Raw genomic sequence first — 23,000 nt, 5'->3', positions numbered from 1 at the left:
GTTATATAAGATAACTTACAAATTTAAATGAGAAAAAGAAGAATGCAAATAAGAAACAAGATAGTAAGCGTTCGTTTGAATGGACTTTAATTATGGTCACTGATTTAATTTTAAATATACATACATGCCTACCAGGAAACTACTCTCAGAATTGAGCTGCACCAGTTACCTTTGCAACAAATGCCTAAGGTATTAATCAATGTCCACTGATTCGACCATATACATATTCCTAGCAAAATATAATGTTAGAGGATAAAACCACATACATATTTACAAATTAAAATTAACACTATGCCGATGTGTTTACTTTTCCTTAAAAGGACCAGAGTCATGCAAGAGTTTCATAACAAGCTTCACCTGTAGAGGCAAAAAAATCACAGTATGTAAATTATTTTACAAACACATGAACATGGATGGTAATAACATCAATGGCAAGAAAATGCTCAAAATAGTTGTGAAAAATCCTTCAAAGAATGGAAACTATTTTATTGACTTACAAATGCTCGAATGTGGTCAACCCAAATATTAAAAGTATTTATATTCTGAAAGAAAAAATTGTCACATCCCTTGGGATCTAAATTTATAATAATTTTTTCACAAAATTTTACCATTCAACAATTATTAAAGAAATTCTTTCCCTGATGCCCTTGACTGTACTCTGTACAATCCTAGAAAAGAAACAGCAAGAGCAAGCAGGAAAGAAAAAGCGGGGGCTGGTAAGAGAATCCTCCTGGCTCCACATCTTCTGTGAAGATAAAAATAGCATTTATATGGTTCTCTTCTTTTTACTTCTAAGTGGAAGGTTGTTTTTGCTGAGTTGGATTAAGTAAAAAACTTTCGATCAGAGAAGATGTAATAACTACGTAAAGGTAAAACAGTCAGCAAGAATCAGCACTAGGAAACGGGCTCCAACTATATTGTTTTAAGACTCCCCACCTTTTACACAAACATGGACGACACATCCTAATATTCACCACATTATCCAAGCATGGCTTTAATGTTTAAGGAGTTATCCTACTAGGATGAAATATCAACTAAACGTATTTTACAATATAACATTTCATATGATTTACAAGTTAATATGTCTATTTGATAAAATGATTTACAATTAATATTAGAACAAGGGTGAACAGAGAAAGATGAGGAACAAAACATAAATCTTTCTAAGTGGTGCATATGTTTGGATAACTACAAAGAATTTATTGACAATGTATCATACCTGAGAAGATTCACGCATTAAAAAGTCTTCTATAGCTTTCCTAAATTCTTCATCAATAAGGTAATGGCAACTATAAGTTGTCACAGGAAGATATCCCCGCTGAATCTTATGCTCGCCCTGAGCTCCTGCCTCTACTGTTTCAAGATTGAGTTCAATAGCTGCTTCAATTGCCTGTGATGTAAAAAAAAACATAAATATTACTTGTTTCCCTGACATCTGAGTTTATATTATGCAAATGAGAAAAGAGATTGAGTTATTATCTTCCTTTCTCTTTTTTCGATAAAAGGAAAAAATTGTATTAAAGAGACAAAAAGGGGTACAAGAAACACATGATAAGAAGATCAAACTCAACAACAATTTTATCCCAAAGGGACGGTGGTCAACCAAATGAAAAATACAAAAAGATTGAGAGAAAAAAAGATAAATTTTTTTTTAAAAAAGATCAATAACATTGCAAATTAAAAAATAGCAATAAACAATTAAAACGAAAAAAAGTAAAATAAAGTGAAAATAGAAATAAATAAGAGAAAAAATACATAAACGAAAAAAGAAAATAAAGAAAGAAAGTAAAATTAAAAATAAATAAAAAATTAAAGAATAAAGAAATAAGAGGAAAAAAATAAATAAATAAGAGAAGAAAAATAGAAAGAAAATTAAAGGGAGTGGTACAGAAAGAAATAAAGGGAGATATAGAGTAAAATGATAAAAATAGACTATCTAGAGCATAGGAATAAAAACGAGTCTAACCTATCACAATGCTAATAGCTTTCCTCCAATCTAAGGGTTTATGCATTGTGCCTAAACCATCTTAATCTATGTTCTCTAATCTTTTTAACCACTGGTATTACTCATATATTTTGTTGAATATCTTCATTTCTTATTTTATTCGTCCTTATATGATCACATGTCTATCTTAACATTTTCATTTCCGCTACTCTCATTTTATGCACATATTGCCTATATGCTGACCAACATTCAGCTCCATATAACATTGAAGGCCTTACTGCTATGCTATAGAACTTTTCTTTTACCCTAAAAGGAATCTTGGAGTCACACAAAACCTTAGTACACTACGCCATTCCATCCACTTTGATGCTCATGGGAGGAGGGGTATAATAAATACAAGGAGAGGAAGGGTGGAAAAGTCAGAGAACACATAAGCAAGTCGAAAGAAGATAAAGAAAAAAAAAAACCCTCCTTTTATCCAAACACTAGGTAGAAGAGTGGCCAAACCAGAGGTTCGAGAGAAGCCCTCTGCTCGTTCCCTTACCCGCACCCCAAAAAATAGATATTATAAGCTGACACCCACTACCACTAGGAAGTCAAAAGGGAAAGTCTCCATAAAAGATGTGATGGAAGAAATATCTGATGAAAAACTATAGCATTATTCTCCAACCATAAAACCAAAACCTATCAAAAATGAAAATAATTCTAATAATAATCAAGGGGGAAAATGAGGAGAACGAACCTGGTAATAACATGCTTCAAAATGCAAACTTGGATAGTAAGTTCGTGGGTGACACCCCCATAGGCGCCCAAACAAAGTATCTCCTCCAATAAGATTTAGGGCTCCTGCAATTAATTCATCCCCTTCTTCAGCAACAACAAGTAGTACTTGATCTCCCATTTTTGATCCCATCTCATGAAAAAAATCCCTTGTCAGGTGAGGAGTACCCCATCTGTCAATAAACCAACAGTGTTAAGAGAAAATGGGAGACATATAATGCAAACTGTATTTGTGAATCACACAGCAGAGGCTCTATTATATACAGTTGATGTAATAATAGCAAAAACCACAAAATATCCTAACTACCATAATTACAAAATTTAGTTAACCTATATGCATTACTTACATACTCAAGCTAGAGCATATAGGTCATATGCACCAAGTTTGTTATATATATAACTTATATGAGGACCTCTCAAAAACTTAGTAAGAACATCCAGCGGGCATGCACAAATTAAGGTTTTCTTTCGTTAAGCTCTAAATATCATGTTAGAGAGAAAGAGAAAAATAGTGATATATGATGAAATCTGTGTGTTTAAATTAAACGGCAGAGTATAGAGTTAACGTAATAATTAGAAGGATCATAAAATATATAATTACCCCAATTACAAGATTTAGTTAACCTATTTACATATTTTCCAACAAACAATATAAATATTAACAATTCAACCATTCCCACATCATCAAATAAATTTTTAATCACAAGATGAAGGTTCAATTATAGGATAACATACTTGTTATCAGTTGTGTTCCTGTAAAAAGTGTAGAAGGAATCCCAGTGCCTTGCCTTCCAATACCAAAACGTAGCATATAAGTAATGAGATAACAAATAGAAAGAACAAATCATCACAAAGATAAATAAAAATGAACACCAAAACTGAACTCCTGTCCAATGAGTAAAAAAGTGTTGGTGACCAGTTCGTGATTTCTAGCATTTTTTAAGGAATAGACAGGTTCCTGATTTTGAGCCTGAATTTCAGGAACAGTGGCAGAATCTGTTCCTAATTTTGTAGCAGAACCTATTCCTGATTATGAGCCTAATTTTCAGGAGCAATGGCAGACAGTTTAAGGTGATTCTGATATATCCTACACTGGAAATTTTTCTTCTCCTCTTAGGTAGGTCAGATAACTATGATGATTTCAAAACATTTTCCATCCTATTATAAGACTGCTAGAAGACATCAATTGGCTTTGGCCAGTTCAGAAAAAGCTCGCTAATATCTGACACAGAAAAATACAAAAATTTTATATAGTTCAATATCAATTTGCGACAAAGCATCCACTCACCACTGTATATATTATGCACTTAAATATTTGATTGTATATAGAGTAAATGCAGCCCTTTAAATATCTATATCATGCAAAGTACCTTTATCTCATAACCCCGTAGCCGTTTCATAATCAAGTTCTGGGCTGAGATCTGCAGATAAAGAGATCATATGATTTATGTGGCTAAAACTATCAGGTCAACTGCATTGATGCCACTTAAAATCCAGGATCATTTGACATATGATGACCTATAGAAAAGAAAGTATTTTTGCAATTCATTCTGATTATGCTATCACAGATAGAATGAAAAAGAAATAACATTATTGACAAATAGAAAGATTAACACAAGGAATGCTACTGGATAGAATTCTAAGACCAGTTGAAAAAATCTGCTCATATCAATAAATGCTTTTTAATGAATACCAACCTTTTTGCGCTCTTGACGTATATTTTTTCTTTTACTTTGCTTCATGTCCATCAAGAAGTCATCAAAACTGCCAATATAAAAAAAAATTGTATTGACTAATGCTAAGGATTAATATGACACGTCTCTTCACTGAACTTTATAATGAATCACACATGACCTAGCAAAAGGAAGATGGATGATTGGATCCTTTCCATCATCCAGTACTTTTCTGAGAAATAATTTTATTAGTTTAATAAAAGAGATGCAGGTTCAAGGAACAAGATAAAAATGCTAAACAAATTCAATAAAAGCAATTAACTTCCAAACAGAATAACAATTCTAAAAGATACTAAGCATGATGGGAAATAATGAGAAATTTAGTGAAGATGTAATATAGAGATCCAACAATAGAGTAATGATAATACTTTTGTGTGAAAGGTAAAAAGATTAAGACATACCTTACAAACAAAATAGAAAATAAAAAAACTTAAGAATGAAACAGAAGAACAATTATAGGTAATAATAACATGAGCTGCCACGATAGGCATTTCATATTATAATCTACCAAATAGCAAAAGAAAGAAACTGATTATTGTTATCAACCGCATGACTACAGGCATAGAAGAACATATGCTTGTAAAAAGCCAATAGTTTATATTGCTTATCTGCATTATTTTACAATTGTTAAGACTGGCTTCAGGAAAGTGACACAGAGTGTTAACTATTTTCTATTGTGCGAATTGTTTTTCGATTAGAAAAAAAAAGAACTATATTTAACTTGAAAAAAAAGAAATCCATACATAAGACTTGAATTTCCATCAAAACAAATCCTCTTAGCTCAAAAGTAATAAAAGAGTTGCTATAAATTAAAGTGGAGTAACCAATTGAATTTAACGAATATGACAATAGCTCACCTACAAGCAGATCTATGGTAGGAATATTTTACATTGCTAAAGACATAGAGCATGATATCACTCACTTTTTGTAGTTACGGTTTTTCCAGTGGTACTGCATTCCAATCCTCGGCAGGAAACCTTTTTCAGTGAATTTCTGCCACTCGTTTTCAGAGGGAAAAGTAACATGTAATGATGAAATCTGGTACTGTCAACAGACATGAAGTGAATTAGGGTGCTTAGCAAATGTAAATATTTGAACAAGGATAAATAAAAAAGTAAAAATGGTGAATAAAAAGGATTTGGGTGTGGCTGAGGCTGCTGATAAAAGCAGTACATCTGAGTACCTTGACAGTGAGATCCTTCATTGCAGAGACTAAAATGTCAAAAACTTGATCTTTGAAAGAGGTGTTACGAAGCAAGATCCTTGGACCGGTTACTGGTGTGAAGGGCACACAAGATTGTAACTTTGGGTAATATCTCGATCCATAAGTATAGTATGCATTAGCCCAAGAATGATCAAAAACAAATTCACCATATGAATGGCTGCAACAATTGCAATGAAAAGGTGAGAAGTGAGAGGACAATAAGAGTGGAAGTAGGAGGAGAAGGAGAAGGAGAAGAGAACCTTTTAAGATAGAGTGGGACAACAGCTACAATGTTGTTGGATTCTTCATCCTTAGCAATGATGTGGTGTGGCATCCATCCTGTTTCCTGAAATAAATAAATACATATTATATAAAGTGCAACTGAAACTGAAAGTGAAAGTGAAAGTGAAAGAAGAAGTATGTTATTATAATAATAATAATAATAATAATATTGTTGCAGGCAGACCTTGACAGCAGAACCAGAATCCTCCAAGGTTGATAAAAAAGCATGGGTAAGGAATGGATTGAACTTTTCAGGGCCTGTAGCATCGAGAGCACAAGCATCCCATTCAATGGATGGAACCTCTGAGATTGAAGATATAACTGAAACTGTTATCACTTTACAATTAGAATTAGGTGACTCTGACTCTGACACCCCTCCCCCTGTGATAGTGAATTGTTGTTGCATGGAGATGGAGATTGAGGAGGAGGAGATGGACTTGCTATCTCTATTTCCATTCCCAGATCCCCAAAACAGAGCATTGATTCTCGTGCTTGAAATGGATGAAGACGAAGACGAAGACGTAGAAGATGGCTTCTCCGATGACGACAATTTCAATTTGCGACCCGCAAATGGCCACCACCTCACTCCTGCTGCTACTGCCATCCCAACTTCTCCGGAACACTGATTTGCCACGTCTCAAACAACATTGTCAATTCTCTATTTCTTCTTCAGATATATATATATGTACTCTCTTTTACCACCTTACATTTTATAATTTATTTATGAGATATGTTTTTCTCACAGATAAATGGTCCGATGTAACACACGAAAATGCAAGATGAGAAAAATATTTCTCTTTATTTATTTTTATTTTTTACAATAAAAAAATTAATATTAAATTTATGCTGATTAGTTAAAATTAAGAGTAAATATTTTTTTTGGTCTCTAACAAAAAACACGGTCCCTCACTTTAGTCTCTTACAAAAATAAATTAGTCAATTAGTCCAAGTGGACCCATTTAGTTAAAATCGTGGTTCCTCACAAATTCAAAAAAGACCCATATTAGTCCCTCAAAAAGACTAAAATAAGTCCACTTTGAATTTGTTAGGGACTAACTGACTAATTTATTTTTGTAAGAGACTAAAGTAAGGACCGTATTTTTTGTTAGGGAGAAAAAATAGTGCTTACTCTAAAATTAATATTGAACAATAAAAAACGGTTCGGTTTTTATATCTATATTTTTCTACAATAAACCATCTTGAGATTGAAAGATAACTTGGTTAATAATAATCATCATCACATAATCTTCCCATGTTGAAAACAACTTTGCAAAATTTGAGCTGCTTGTATAATTGTATTATTTTCTACCATTAATGTTCCAAATCATAGCTCAACTATAAAATTATGATTCAATTCAATAATATACGTAATACAGGAATGAATCTTTCATGACACTTGAGAATGCTTTCTTTTTTCTCGTGTCTCTCGTGATCACTGATTTATTTATTTATAAACAACTCATATTGTCTCTCATAAATCCATCCATTCCCAACTGAAGAATATACATTCATGGGGCATGTACATGCTGTTCAATATATTCCTGCATTTGTAGCCTCCTTCCAATGCATGTAAATTCGTCTTTAGGATTAGGAGAGACTTATTATTATTTTACAATCAGCAAGTGACTAAAAGGTAGACTTGTCGACCAACGACATCAATTCAATAGTGAATTATAAATGCTGATAATCACATTGGATAAAAAAACAATTACATCTGTAAGAGGAAAAGAATGTCGGGAAGACACAATATCATCTCACCCAACAATGCCCTCACATACCCAGTAAGGGAATAAAATTGGACACATACTGCGTATGACCTTAAGAAAGAAAGATGACTGCGACGGCAATACCTATCTACAAGCCTCTAATATTCCGAACGAGTTACTCAAAGAAGGAAGTGGGAAAGTCTCTACGTAAGTAGACAAAAAACTGAAAGCGTCCATCCGACAAGGATGCATAATTTTGATTAAAACAATATGTAGCTTTATCTAATATCTTGAGCTAGATTGAGGAGGAGCAGGAGGCAACCGATTAGGTGTCCGGCGACTAGCAGAATTTGAGCCTGAGTTCACATCGCCATTTTGGGATGGGTCACTGTAACGCCTACTGTGACCCCCAGAACCATACCTAGACGACAAGTCACTTGGACCATTGGCAGCAGCATCAAACGCAGACCTCCAATCATCACCGGATGAGGGTCCAGAGCTTCTTGGGCTGCTTTCTGCATAAATTTTTTTGCAAACATTATATGAAAAAACAATAAAATAATACAGTCCATAGATTTAACTGATGCATATGCAGATTCTATGCAATAATGGAAAGTTAAAAAGTTTCAATCAACGCATTAAATATAGTCAAGCACTTTTTTGTTACTAGAGCCATGACAATGAATTATATATACCATCATCATCATATTCTTTCTTCCAAAAAAAAAAAAAAAAAAAACAAAACAAAAGTTCAAGTTCTTCCCAGACAGATAGCATACCTACTAAGCTTTCATGAAAATTAAATATTATATAACACGCATATTTAGAAAATTCCAAGACTGCACGTGAAGCAAATTTACAAATATTACCTGCTGCACTCCCTCTATCAGACCAACTGGATGCCGCAGCCGCTCTATTATCATGGACACCAAGCTGCCTGGTGAGTTTTGAAAGAATGGAAGACTGTTTCTGAACACGCTCCCTTTTACTTTTGACGTTGTGGTCCTCCAGGAGCAGCTCCTCAATTTTTGCTGAGCTTTGACCGCTGCCAACCACAGCATGATAAATACACACAATTTTCATTATCAAATGTTTCATTCCTGATGAGTAATTGTAAATAAGTGAAGTGTTTAAGATGAAATTAATATCGCAAAGATTCAAGTATTATTATTTTTTGGAAATAAAAAGAAAATTTATTGGAGAAAAAAGAGGGAAATTACGACTAGTGAAGGATAAGATGACAACAAGAAATCTTACTAAACAGAGAAGTCAAGGTAAAAGAAGGAACGTTAGAAAGACATTTAAGAATATAGCAAATCAGCCCTGTTCGTCTACATGTCAAAAATGGTAACTCTCTTGAAATAACCATGAGCAAAACGCCATAGAACTGGCAAAAATATAACCCTATCCCAGAACAACTTTAAGGTCTAAGATACATCCTTAAAGATGCAAGCATTCTGCTCCAACCAAATATACTAAGCAACTGCATAAACTGCTCACTTAGCTTCTTTATATCTGCCCAAAGTGTCTCTGTTGATCTCCAAGAAAATCATTAAAACAAAAACAGAAAATCAAGAAGAGCATTGACACTATGATCGAATATGCACATATGGTAGAATATAACACTAAGGTTGCATGAACATTATTGCTTTGATGAGTGGAAAGGGGGAATAGGAAGAATGCCAGTGCATTACAAAATATCCATTAAGAAGCAATGTCCTCCAGTCATCAGACGGTAAGGCAAGAAGAGAAAGCACTAACCTGATGGAACTGTATAACTGATTAAGCATGTCTTCTTTGGCTTTCTCTACTTGGCAAAGAACAACTGCCTGCTCAGCCAAAATTAAATGATCTCACAAACAGCACCCAATCTGAAGGGAAGAATTATGGTAGCCAATAAAATAAACTCACTTTTGGGACATTAGCAGCAAGGCTGTTAAGAACAGCTTCAACATAACCGCGCACTTCTTGAGACATCCACCTGAGCTCCTCTTCTGGATCTGCAGGTTTTCTAGCCATAGTATCCTACAAAAGTTTTTGCAACATGAAGAAAATGTTACGAAAATGTGAAATCAAATTCTAGATGATTGGGGAAAGAAAGGAAATATGGGAGCTCAAATGATTGGGGAAAGAAAGGAAATTTACGAGTTTAATTGGGCTATTAAATGAATCAAATAAAAGAGAACAATAATGTAAAAATAAAAACTTACAAGGGAGCCATCAGAAAGACTTTGTCGCATGGGAAAACCAGGTTCACCAATGGCTTGACCTCCTTTAGCCTGTGCAACATTTCTTAACTTGTTGATCCATTCAACCTTATCTGCCATGCTCTCAGCCTTTAACAAAACAGTACTTTGAGCTGCAAAATGCATATTTCAACATTGACACAGTCCTGGCATTGTTCAGATCAGGTGATGGATTTGGGACGGATGAGGGAGTATGCATATATTAGAACAAGAGTGACTACCTTTCATAACAGTCTTATAGGGGACCTTGCTTGTTATCTTGAAAATAAGTTTTCCAGAATCAGGTCCATTGGACTTTTTATCCTTCGAACTCTTTGCAGGGGCTTCATCATCATCAGAAATCTCGTCAATATTGCATTCCTGATCAGTACATCCAAAAGAAACACAGGCATTACCATGCTGAAGGTTTAACAGTCATCATTCCAATCAACTTCAAACTATATTAAAATGAGGCATTATATCTGAACCATGATTATAAGCCACTATACATGTGACGTTTTAAACATAAATGAACTATGCCTCACGTGAAAGAATATTTACAAGACATTAATGAACTTCTTCTCTAGTGAGACAGTATCTATAGAAGGAGCATATAACCACACAGTACATTATTCCCTTCAATTTTTTTTAATGATTTAATATTTTTGAAAAGATTACATTATTTGGCCCTTGATCTCAATTCTCCCAAAAAGTTCATAAGCATTCTGCCATAAATTTAAGAAACCAACAAGTACATACCTCTAATGTAATGACTCCACGGAAATGTCTCTCTTCTTGTTTTTTGGTGTAACCAAGCTGGCAATAAAAAGCATAATTAAATCATCATATGTTCAGAAAGCATTAATCATTGGCCCCATCAAATCAATCCATGTGACACAGAATGTCCAGAAAGAGTTAACCATTGCCTCTATAGTGGAGATAATGTAATCAAGGTCAAGGTACTTGGCCTTGGAACCTAATTATTGATGTCATCAAATCAATTCATTCATCATATTTAGTAAGATATTTCCACACAGGAAAAACTATGATTGGACAATATACCAAGATTCCTGTCCTTAGAGGTTTTACTTTTATAAAAAAAATTACATTAATACGGGTTAAAGACCCTAGTAGATACATAGAACCAGTCATGAGCTTTCATCTAATAGCTAAAACTTTGGGATGGTCAGTCCTTGACATGGTATCACAGCCTTCATAACCAAGTGGTCAGAAATTCAATCATCGTCACCCCATTCTTCTTAATAAAAAAGTTGAATTTCCACATAAAGTATAGTGGAGCCATGTATTGCCCACACTTCGAGCCCAAGTGGCTCTTGCGAGAAGGGTTGTTCGAGAAATAATACCAATCATGAAATTATGCCTAACAGCTAACTTTTTGGAGACTTGGTCCTTGACAGACCTAAAAAACACCTAAAAAATAAGATCTAGAGCCCAAGAAAGAAATTACCCTCAAACAAATGTAGCAAGTAACAAAGTGGGAAGAAAACAAACATATATAACATTATGCATATATACCTATGAAAGGCTGAAACACTAAACATAGCTAAAAGCTGTAGAACAAAGAACAGATTCGTTGTTTAAAAAACTATAGTTTGGTCCATTTACTTTAACATGTTCTGATATTATAAACAATAATAACATGAAACACAAATAGTATCTGACAGTTTAATGTACACGTAAATATAGGACCAGTACCCCCGCCAGTTGGAGGTGGGGGAAACTATTGGAAAGCTATGTGTACAAGAACATTCTTTTGGTAATTTTGAGTCTCATTAAAGGTGTTCATATACCTGATTCATAGTGTAACTACAAGGACCTCTAAATAGAACTTACCCAAATTGAGGCTGAATATGTGTTGGTTCTAACAACAGACATGAGACAATACCAACTCAATAAGAACTTTTAGTTTATCATAACAATATCATGCCTTATCCATTGTAGTACTTCAAATTAAAAAAAAAAAAAAAAAAAAAGCTTCTCTAATCACAACATAAACAGGCTTTATGTTCCACCACATTGGACAAGCGCTCAAACACATGCCAGCCAACTTAGTTACCGGAAATGTCAAGAACCAAGGTAAGAAATAGACTTAGAGTAATTCCTTGCAATTTGGTTAAATTAAAAAGTTTTCCATAACAAGTCAATTATCATCTTTACCCCAAATGAATTCACAAAATATCATTTTCATTTTCACCAAAAAAGTTCTTGTCCTTATAGAACACTTGTTGTAGCTACAATGCTTCTATGCTGGGTGGTCAAGTGCTAGAACCGAAACAGTCCGGAATCGTGTCACTCAGCATTAGACAATTGAATAATAAGATGATTTACAAACCTTGCCACTCTTCTCATTTAAAACAAACCATCGCCTACTCCAACCACTACCTTTTCCACTTTTTTTCGACAAATATCCTGCATTGACAGGTTAGAGAAGTTAATTCAAAGTACTCAACTTGTAAACTACGAAAAATATGACTCCTTACTTTAAAATGGAGAGAGAGAAAAGACAGGTTGTTACGATCTAATTGCAAGGTATGAGACTTGAATCCCACATTGGTTATATGGGTGACTAATGTGAGATTTATATGGACTTTGGGCTCTCCTACCTCATGGGCTAGCTTTTGGGATGAGGCTCTCCCAAGTTTCTTATCAATTGGTATCAGAGCCTTCTACTATGTCTCTCAGCTGCAATCAAGCAGTGCGGCTGTTGATGCTGACACTGCAGTGTTCGCCTAGGGCTAGTAAAAGACTAGCGCAAAGCCAGCCCGCGTGGGAGCTAGGACTGCGGAGTGTGGTGGAATGTTACAATCTAATTGCAAGGTATGGGACTTGAATCCCACATTGGTTATATGGGTAACTAATGTGGGATTTATATGGACTTTGGGCTCTCCTACCTCATGGGCTAGCTTTTGGAGTGAGGCTCTCCCAAGGTTCGTATCACAGGTCTAGAAAGAAAGTTAAGGTATAGAAACTGTCATGGTCCTCAGATTAAGTGAATACTCTACAATAATGGATAACTATTGTGCAAATTGCATTAAAAGCTTTCCATATATCGATATCAACCAACAAACACTAGGTAGGGTCAGCTAAATGGACCAAACCATGCCATTGTATTCTGTCATGACACTGGAAAGTATAACAAGATAATCTTATTTTTTATATTCTTTATGAATAAAATAGGGTAAAGTAAAACGGGAAAGAATCCTCCCAATTTTTTCTTTTATCCTTCGGTGATGCTCTCTTTTCAAATGACTGCTCATACTATCTGTGCATATCATAAATTTAGTGATTAAACAATCAGCCACAACCAAGATGTGATTAACAATAATTAGAAATATCCAACTATTGCAACTGGTATTAGATAAGAAGGATGATCACTGAGCAAAGAAAGGTAACTGTTTTGAGTGTTAATAAAAGAAGAGAAGGAAGTCACCCGGCTAATACTTAATGAAGGTGCGCAACAGACTGATTAGAGAGACAACAATCATATTAGACCTGGAATACAAATTTTAGGATGAATAATAAAAACCTGCTGTTATCTCCCCATCGGGCCCAGCAGTCTTCAAGCCAGATACCTCTTGTTTATCCTTGTCTTGCTGACTGGATTTCTCTTTCATTGATTTTAAGTTTCCTCCACTTTGTTGATCTGTTTGAGGACTAGTTGCCTAGAAAAGGAAACAGAGCATGCATCTTGTATATATAAAGCAAAAATATTTAAACACTTACATGGTATGTAACAAATTCAAGTCTGTTATTTTTTAAAATAAATTATCCCACACCCTATTTAGAATCGACTGTTCTGCATCAAGTGACTTTTTGGATGACCGGTTCTTTAGCTCCTCTTCTCTGCGTTGCCTTTCCATTCTAATGAAATTACTCGAAAGTGTTAAAGCATATTAAATTTTACATATGTGTGTGTGTGTATATATACATAAAGCTGCAGTCAAACGGTCAAAATCAAACAGGTTAATATTACAGTGTATGTATGCACTATATTATGTTATTATCATGACATCCAAGCAGACATAGAACTCAAACCTCGGCTTATCATTAACCCACTCCATTAGGCCCACAAAATGGTAGATTATAAGAGCTTGCTAATCTATGCCCTAAAAGCTTAAATGCCTGGACAAACTAGTAATTTATCAAAAGGGTTAAAAGAGTGACAACTGAAAAACCATTTACAAATAATTTTTTTCTAGATAACTTGAAAGCGGGTAATCAAAAAGCCATGAGAAATGCAGGATATTGAATCTGAAATAATCAACAAATTTGTTCAAGATCTAAATAATACTAGAGGCATTCAACCCACTAGCTCTGCTCCATGTGCACTACTTCCCTTCACTTATTAACAATCAAGGAACATAGTTTGGTTCCCCATTAGCAGAGAATGCAGTGAAAATCAATTGCTCATTTTACACAGCCACAAAAGCTGACATTTGTTGATACTCATTATTGTGTTTATGGGGAAAAAAATATCCATCCCATTACCAAAGAGAAAATTTTAACTGAGAAGGTTTGACTGCCCAATTTTCAGAATCACCGCCCTCCAAGCTGCAAAAACATTGGCAGTTTGGGGCTTAAATATCTTAGGTGCGACAATTTGGAGGCTGGCAAGATAAATTATCAGGTCATGATTTTAAATTTTATTTTCCCCTCTTTTGAGGAGAAAGCGGCTTTAAACAACTTGCACTGACCTAGGAGAGAGCAAATAGTAAATGCCACAAACTCAGGAAGATTTCAAACAGGTAGGCTTACAGCTACTACAGACATTCAAATCTTTATCCCAGGTATTTACCAATGAAATTTCTAATCACATGAATCCCTAGTGGTTCTAGAAGTCATATACCAAATCAATGGTCGTGATTTTAACGAGTCACATGTATGAATGACAAATTAATGCTCCCATTAAGGACAATAAGATTATGAATTCATAAATAAAGATGCAACAAGTGTCATATATTGAACATACCGCCTCTGCACCAAACGAATAAAGTGTTGGGGTGGAACAAATGCACGCTCCATATCAACTAGTGCAACCACCATTTTTTTGGATTCATTTTTAAATGCCTCTAGGGCAGAACTTGCAATTGCCACAATCTGGTTAAAAATTTTGTAACAGATGAGCTAGATAATTTCTAAATAACAGACCAGCTCATGTATGAATTACAACACAGCATTGCACCTCTCTCTTAAATGGAGGATATCTTCCAAGACCAGGAGTACCATTTGCAGCAGCAGAAACTAGATCCACAAGCACACGATGTACCTAATTTGATAGTTGTCAAGAGAATTTCTTAAAAAGAAGCTCAAAAAATATACAAGCGGGATTTTATATCGGTCCACTACCATAAAATTGCAGTGTCCATGTCATGATATATATAGCAAAGCAAACCCCAGTAAATGGTCTATCTCAATAAGAGTAAAGGTTAAAATAAAATAAATGCCTGAGGTAATAAAAAGCATTTGATGCCCAAAAAACACATCGACAATGGTTTCGGATCTTATAATCAAAGTGATATTTTGATACACGAGACAAATAGCTTTATGGCCCAAATATTCCAACACATGCATCAGCATCAAATGCAAAGATAACGAACATTACTAAGGGGTGTTTGGCAAACAAGAAACTGGTTGAGAACAGTTCAAATTAAAACTAGTTATGCAAATCTATAAAAATTTGAAATAATTTTACAAGATATTTTGTTCCTCTAAAATTTGGTTCTGAACTAGTTTAATATTTAATAGTGTTAATTAAATTTTGGACAAACTTTTATTAAATTTGTGCTAAAGACAAAAGAGAGAAAGTGGGAGAGAAACAAGGGAACTGGTGATTGACATGTAAATTGGTTAGATTAAAACTAACATTGTTTTGGATTTCTTTTGAGCTAATTTTGACTTAAAACCTAAGAAAATAAGCAGCTTTTGAAATTTTGTGAATATAAAGCAAAAACAAGATTTTAAAAGCAACCCCCTTCTAGTTAGTTGTCCGGTTTTGAAGGTTGACAAACAGCCCTAAGGCTCCACCTCCAAGAAAAGCATGAGATAAAGGACAGGCTTTTTTTTTACAAGAGCCCCAAATAGCCAGGTCTATACCCAAATTATTTTGGATTATCCCTTTACCCACTGAAGCATTACTAGCTCTTGGAACAAAATCAACCACACATTAGAAGCACACCTCATCAACACACAGGCGTGATGGCTCCTTTGCTAGTTCAAGAACGCCTTTAATTAAGGACCTCAAACCTTTCTCTGGAGAGATAAGATAAGGTTGATATCCATCTGCTTCTAGGACAATCTGACATAAACAAAAACAGAGATATAAGAAGCAAGCACCTCAAGAGAATATGAAGAATAAATTTCTGCCTAAACAATATGATTAATTTTAACGGAGAAGATTTACCCTCTTGACATTGTTTATGTCAAAGTGTCTGTCAATAGGAAGTTGCTTTATCCTGTTAGGGAAATTCCCTTCAAAACTGGCAACAACTTTCCAACCATTACCCTGCAAGGAAATGAAGAAAATACATTTGGCTACAGAAAAAAATTATTCCTGTACTGTACATTGGTGGAATCCCATTCCTAGTATCAGAGTATCAGACTTCTTTATTTGAAATACAAAAGGAAAACCAAAGCATAAGAAACAGATGACCAATCTTAGGATCAATTTGAAGAGTTCAAACATTTGAATCATTTTCACAGCCAGTTTGGTAATATTTACATTATTCTGCTACAGCTTATTTAGGGAGCTCCTTATTCAGAATTTTCAGTGAATGTTTGATGCATCGTAGGTCCATGGACCAATTCTTGATGATCAGCTTTGACGGTTTTGGCAGAAACAAAGAGGCTAAATTTTTGTGGCAATGGGCAATCTATGCATAGTTTGATGTAATTGGTTGGAATAAAACTCTCGTATTTTTAAGGAGGTTCCTTTGGCATATCACTTGAATGGGATAAGATTAGGTGTTTGGCATCCATTTGGTGCAAAGCATGGCCTTTTTAACAGGGTTTCATTAACAAACATGTTAAGGGAATGGAAAGCTTTGTTCCTTTGATTATTTCTCTTTTCTCTTGGTTGTTTTCTTGTTCTTTTGCTTAGGAGGATTCCTTATCCTTCTTTCCCTTTGTAATGTATCCTTCTATTCTTAATAAATTTCCTTTTATAACAGAAAAAAAGGTGCAGCGCCAATTCAGTATTATTTGTACAATCTCAGCTGTCTTTTGGGTATTCTCTTTTCTAATGTTAGGATTTTCTGCAGCGAAACATACTAATAAATTTCTTTATTAAGAAAGTAATTCTTTAAAGAAGAGAGAGAGAAAAGCACAGAAGGAGGATAAGAAGATATCTTCCTAGAGTGGGGGAAAAAACACACATCAATAGAACAAAACAAGCCAGTTTCTCTGAATATCCAAGAAAGAAACCCCTGTGAAATGGCCATTAGCTGAGCACATAGAAGCTAATAAGATCCCATCCAAAGAGTGGAAACGGTAAGAAATTATACTTGACATTCATCTATAACTAAAGGCACCAACTCACTGCATAATTGCACAGGACCAAAGGACCTTTCCATATTTACTCATCCCAAACCCTCTAATAAGGCCCATGAGAAATATCTACAAACTCTTTTGACAAATCAGTTTTCCCCAAAAATACTAAATATTATGCACCCTTAATGTTAGAGGGAAAAAAAAAAAAACTACTAACCTCGCCTCCAGTAAGATGTTGAAGAAATTTGTCCTCAAATTCACGGCATAACTCCAAAGCTAGAGCTCTTGTACCTTCAGAACCACTAACCATTTGTGCACCAAGCTTCACTAACTCTTCCTGAACAATTTGAGACTTTCCCTGAAGACTGCAGCATTTTAAATAAAGGATTATGAAAGGTTTTAGGGCCACTCAAACTATACCAACTTTTTTTAAAAATAAAATAAAAATAATAACCTCCCCTCCCTCCTAAGGGTGTGCATGTGTCAAATTGAATTGAATTTCTTGAAGAACTGAACCAAATTAGTTTAAACGGTTCGGTTCGGATTGAAAACGGTTCAGTTCAAAACCGGTTCGGGTCAAACCTATTCTAAAAAGGAAAAAAAATGAAAAATAAAGAGATAAAATGGTTTGGTTCGGTTCTTGAACTGGTTCTTTAAAAACCAGTTCGATTCATGAACTGGTTTTCAAAAACTGGTTATTTGAAGAGCAGTTCAGTTCAGTTCATAGTTCAGTTCAGTTTTTTTGTTCTTTTGCACACCCCTACTCCCCCCCCACACACACACACACAAAAAAAAACTTAGCTTGTTGTCTTTTCTTTTCTTTTTGGCTGGGTTCACTTAAAAGCCAAGCTAACCCAACCCATATCTACTAAGCATACATTAGTGTTTGTTACTAGTTTTCAGTTCATTATGTAAATACTAAGAATTAAGCATCGATAGGAGTTGAACCGAGTAATCTCATATATCTTATCGAGTTATGGAAGTTGAAATGTTGATTCCATTTTCTCTTATTATTCAACCTCATCTTGCACACCATGCTCATTCTCCCTAAATCCCACTCCTAGCTACTTGACTTTTTACATAGCAATTTTCCGACATTTTCCTTTAAAATTTGCATAGATTTAGTGGCATTAAATTCCATGCAACTTGAAAAATATAAAACATTGTAGATGGTATATAAAGAAGGTTGGCGAAAAGAACTAACCAAATAAATCAATTAATCCAACACAACTCTACTTTTCATGGTTTGGTTTGAGTGGATTAGGTTTTGAGCCTTTAGGTTTTGTTTATTAGATGATGTAATAAAAAATCAGGTTGAGGCCTTAACCCAAAACACCCCAACCTATTCTACAACCCTAGTAATAATAACAACCATAAGAAAGCGTAATCTTAAGCAAACATTATATATATATATATATATATATATATATATGCTAACCAGTAACCAGGCTACTTTCTCTATGATTGCAGACCTTATGGGTGAACATTTTACAAGACAAAGAACATATAAATAATATTGAAATGCGCTTTGATATTGGCGAATGTGCATGCTGTAACAAATGAGTAGAGAAGGCGCAAGTGCAGCTTTAAATACATATTAGACAGATCATAGGTTCCTAGGGATCAGGACAACCTTAAATGTATAACGTCACACACCAAATAAAACCCTCTAATTCTCTGCACTTTTTTCTTTCATTCATTAAAACAGACAACCATTTAAGGAAACAATGCTAATGAGCCTATTTAAACGAACATCAATAGGTTGGACAAAGAAAATTCTGAAGCAGAGGTGCTATTTACAACATACAATATTTTTTGTCATAGAATATGATATTTAATGAAGAGAGCCTAGAGAAGTGGTAAAACTACTCTTTTGTTACCAAAAGATCAAAGGTTCTAATCTAGGAAACAACCTCATTTTGCAAAAATATAAGGGTAAGGCTGAGTATAAGGATTTTCTGATCCCACCCTCGCAAGTTAGGGTTTCATGGAGAGCTCTTAACATGATATTTAAAACAGAGAACTACACAAATGACAAGAAAACATAAGCTAGAGAAAAATAAATACCCAGTGAGGAGAGTTGGAAGCCTGAGCTTCATACGATTGCGAATCTGTCCGGCAAGAGACTCAACCAAAGCAATTCTACCAAGCTTGCTTTGAGGGGCTCCAGTCAATATAGATTTCAAACTTTCAGTTTCAGCTCGCCAAGCAGTTTCCAACGAGCTCTCAGATGCACCACTCCCAGACTGTGCAGAAGCTATAGAAACAGATTGGCCTATCAAAGCAACCCATGGGATATCAGAGGTTTTTGGTGGTCCCTGGTTCAGAAGGAGAGCCTGCACCGCTGCAAGGGCTTTTGAGTCTGTAGCTGCCTGATCAATTTTACTGATAATACCAACTGTTCTGGTGGCTACAATTGAAACCCACAAAAAAAGTTTGATGAACCAGTATTATAAGGATATGATTAGGTAAAACACGAGAAAGGAATTTCTAAACTTGAGAGATTTAATAGTGTCTAGGACCAACCCTTTCAAAAAGCTCAAGTTATTAGGTGCAAGTTCATAAATGACGTATATCTGTAAAGCATACCCTCATGCAAGTGCCATTTGAGCTAAAAAATGTAGAAGTATAGACAAGGCACAGGCTCACCCCGCCTTGTGCAGAAATTCAACTTAATTTAGAAAAATGCAGGTGGCAAGGATCAACTCTCCAAAAAGCTTAATTTGTTGGGTGGAGGGCTCAAGATTGGTTTTATATCTCCGACAAAACAGCTATAAATTTGGTTGTTGGGGGGTTGGGGAGGGGGAGAGAAGGAAAAAAAAAAGTTGAAAACTTACATTCTGCATCATACTCCTTTGCCACTCTAAGGGCCCGCGATGATGAAATTTCAGGTGCCTGAGCACCAGGAACTACTACCAGTAAAATTGCATCATTGTGCTCAACATATTCACTGATCTAAAGAATATGAAAAAGAAGACATCAAACTTCTCTACAAAGAAAGCACCTAAAAAACAACCATAGATCTAAGAAATAATTTTAATTAAAATACCAATCATCATCAATTTAGAATGTCAGGTTGTAATTAGCCACACCATACTCGATGTTGAAGCTAAAAAAATTTAGGACAAGATAACTTATAACTACTCACAATTTTGTCATCCATTATCCGCTGGTCCAATCCAGGCAAGTCAATCAATTTCAATGGAGGTGCTGTAGAATTTCAGAACAGAACAAAATGCATTAGTCTAACAATGCCCATGCATGTAAACATTTATGATACATGTTCAATCCCCCCACCCGGGGGAATAAACTAATGCTTATTTTGTTTATTTTATTTTCCTAAAAACCTGTCCTAAAGGGAGGGAGCAATATATGATATGACAATGGACATACCAGTACTGGTGCGTAGTTTCAGATATATTTCATCACGGCTCCTACCAGATGAACCTTTGCTTAGTCTATCCTGTAGAGAATGTCGAAGGGCACCTATGATAATGGGGGAAAAAAAAGAAACTAATACGATCAGAAACATGATATTTTTTAAACAAAATGTGGTGTCAAAGTGGAAAATGAGTATGTAAATGAAGTTAGAATGAGGTAAAGTTCATACTTGCAGAAACCTGTTGAGATTTATTATCAATTTGGAGGATGATGGACTTGCTGTTTAAAGAGGTGTCTCTGTTCAATTCAATGCTAATGGGAGCCCTGGTAGCACCATTTTCACCGGTTGGCTGCAGTTTATAACCACCGATTTAAACGGTAAATAGAGAAAGATTAAAGAGAAAGAGAGAAGATGATAATATTGGAAATAAGAAATACCAAAACAGGATGTCCAATCAAGCTATTCAAGGCAGCAGATTTTCCAGCACCCTGATCCACCAGTACCAGAATTGTTTTATTACGGATCCAAAAGAGTGACACAGTTGGTGTGTAATTTGCAAACAGTTCTCACGCTGAAATAAAAAATGTAGAAGAAAAAACTTACGACATTGCCAAGGGCAACGACATTGAGGAAAGTTGAAGGGCGCTTGGGGTCGTCAACATCGTCGTCGGCGAGGACAGCGGCGGCTTGGCGCATAGAATCGGAGAGCTGAACCAATTCGTCGATTGCCTCCATCGGATCTGATCTGATCTGACGGTGAAGCAAGCAGTTAGGTTTCCGACGGCACAAATTTAATTTCGACGTAACGAAAGCGTTGCTTTTGGTTTGGGCGTCAAGGAAATGAGAACTAGACTCTTAACCAAATTGAAATTAAATCACCAACTGCTATGCTTATTATGATGTTATGATGCACCTCTCCACACACACACTCTCTCTCTTTCTGATGCGGTTGCGATTGCGATTTCGATTTCTATTTCTGTTTCTATTTCAACTTTTTGTTTAATTTTTCTTCTTCCTTTTTGTTACCACTGACATGCCTCTATTTCGCGCTTTTTACCTTCCTCAGCGGTACCAGCACCAGCACCACTACCATTATGAGAATAATCATTTTATTTATTCTCATTAGCAAAATATCAACTTGTGAATCGCATTTCTATTTCTAATACCCCTGTTTATGAAAAGAGAAAATATCAATACCTTCCCTTAATTGAATAAAATTAAATTTTGTTTATGCCAGCATTTTTATACTTCATACAACTTCAGTTCTTATCAAAGTTTAATCTGATCTCAGAACTTATTAAGCTAAATAAATGGTTGAAAAAATATTAAATATTTATATTACACTAGTTAAACTAGTACTTGATGTTTTTGCCATGAATAATAGCAAGTGAATCATGACTTGTGTTTTACACTCCGGCTATTTTTATATTTTTTTAACTCAAATACATTAAATTTTATTTTTTATAATAAAAATAATTTCGTGTTCAGAAATAAAAAAAAAATGTTTATTATTTTTAAATGACATAAAGTTATGTCATTTTAAGAGAGAGATAGACACAAAATAATTTTTTATTTAAAATTTAAATTAAAAAAAATCACTCACTTTCTTTCTCTTATGATTTTTATTTTTTGTGTCTATCTCTCTCCTAAAATGACATAACTTATGTAGTTTAAAATGACAAACACCAAATCCATAAAAAAAATAGGTAAAATTGTTTAAACATGGGTATCATTTACCATTCAATTCCGTTGTCCTTCTTTTCGTTTATCATTGATCCAAATAACATGCTAAAAAGGTAGGGAAGAATGTGCAATAACATACGACAATCTAGATAAAAATATGAGTTAATGAATGCGTAGCTTAAAGATTTGGCTTTATAAGGGAAAAAGAAATCTAAGCGGAAAAACAAAAAAATCAGGTAAAGTGAAAAGTTAAAAAGGTAATTATTGAGAGATTGGAATCCATCAACAAACTCCTTTGTGTTAGCTTAAGTGCTTGATCTTAAGTGAGCCAATCAGACAATTAGTGTTATTTTATGATAACATCAGAGTTTGTTAAACTAGGGATCTGTGCTTGCAATTAGAGGCTATGATTACATCAGTCACGAGCCACAATCGCAATTTAGGCACCTATGTTCCAATTTACATGAAACAAACTCCAGTGTGGCGTGGCAACATTCTTCTGTCCAAAAAAGTAAAAGAATGGTATCCTACTTAGGACTCACGAACCAAATATA

The 23,000-nt window shown here is 34.7% G+C and overlaps 2 protein-coding genes across 3 annotated transcripts; both read right to left on the bottom strand.

Annotated features, from left to right (window-relative positions):
• Window positions 1–76: 76 nt before the first annotated feature.
• On the bottom strand, window positions 77–6,598 carry LOC133307126 (uncharacterized). Of its 2 annotated transcripts, none has more exons than XM_061507551.1 (10): window positions 6,129–6,598; window positions 5,923–6,008; window positions 5,642–5,840; window positions 5,381–5,496; window positions 4,423–4,489; window positions 4,096–4,146; window positions 3,461–3,513; window positions 2,688–2,898; window positions 1,220–1,390; window positions 77–357 (listed from the first exon to the last, which is right to left on the bottom strand). In XM_061507551.1, the coding sequence occupies exons 1-10, from the start codon at window positions 6,546–6,548 to the stop codon at window positions 304–306; spliced, it is 1,428 nt and encodes a 475-aa protein (XP_061363535.1). In that variant the 5' UTR covers window positions 6,549–6,598; the 3' UTR covers window positions 77–303. The 2 variants fall into 2 exon arrangements, with proteins under 2 accessions (XP_061363535.1, XP_061363534.1); XM_061507550.1 differs by having other exon boundaries at window positions 78–357; window positions 5,381–5,502.
• A 1,032-nt stretch (window positions 6,599–7,630) lies between these two features.
• On the bottom strand, window positions 7,631–21,786 carry LOC133307123 (dynamin-2A). Its single transcript, XM_061507542.1, has 22 exons — window positions 21,367–21,786; window positions 21,201–21,251; window positions 20,992–21,112; window positions 20,775–20,867; window positions 20,530–20,591; window positions 20,219–20,336; window positions 19,449–19,791; window positions 17,599–17,746; window positions 16,297–16,398; window positions 16,072–16,191; window positions 15,079–15,162; window positions 14,866–14,993; window positions 13,673–13,757; window positions 13,423–13,558; window positions 12,229–12,305; window positions 10,635–10,691; window positions 10,118–10,256; window positions 9,861–10,009; window positions 9,562–9,675; window positions 9,412–9,479; window positions 8,520–8,695; window positions 7,631–8,165 (listed from the first exon to the last, which is right to left on the bottom strand). The coding sequence occupies exons 1-22, from the start codon at window positions 21,496–21,498 to the stop codon at window positions 7,933–7,935; spliced, it is 2,736 nt and encodes a 911-aa protein (XP_061363526.1). The 5' UTR covers window positions 21,499–21,786; the 3' UTR covers window positions 7,631–7,932.
• Window positions 21,787–23,000: the final 1,214 nt, after the last annotated feature.

Source organism: Gastrolobium bilobum, unplaced genomic scaffold, assembly GCF_033153095.1.
Source record: "Gastrolobium bilobum isolate Gb01-03AN ecotype WA unplaced genomic scaffold, APGP_CSIRO_Gbil_v1 utg12914, whole genome shotgun sequence".
NCBI classification, from domain to species: domain Eukaryota; kingdom Viridiplantae; phylum Streptophyta; class Magnoliopsida; order Fabales; family Fabaceae; genus Gastrolobium; species Gastrolobium bilobum.
The sequence above is the reverse complement of the archived record's forward strand: the minus strand, read 5'-3'. Positions and strand labels throughout refer to the sequence as shown.

Excerpts from the sequence above, each read along its gene's own strand:
- LOC133307126 (XM_061507550.1), bottom strand. The coding sequence starts at position 6,548 with ATGGCAGTAGCAGCAGGAGTGAGGTGGTGGCCATTTGCGGGTCGCAAA. Across the intron at positions 4,490-5,380 it reads AAAAACCGTAACTACAAAAA|TTTTGATGACTTCTTGATGG; the intron begins GTGAGTGATATC and ends TTATATTGGCAG. Across the intron at positions 1,391-2,687 it reads TTGAAGCATGTTATTACCAG|GCAATTGAAGCAGCTATTGA; the intron begins GTTCGTTCTCCT and ends TTTACATCACAG.
- LOC133307123 (XM_061507542.1), bottom strand. The coding sequence starts at position 21,498 with ATGGAGGCAATCGACGAATTGGTTCAGCTCTCCGATTCTATGCGCCAA. Across the intron at positions 20,868-20,991 it reads ATCTCAACAGGTTTCTGCAA|GTGCCCTTCGACATTCTCTA; the intron begins GTATGAACTTTA and ends CCATTATCATAG. Across the intron at positions 20,337-20,529 it reads GGATAATGGATGACAAAATT|ATCAGTGAATATGTTGAGCA; the intron begins GTGAGTAGTTAT and ends CATATTCTTTAG.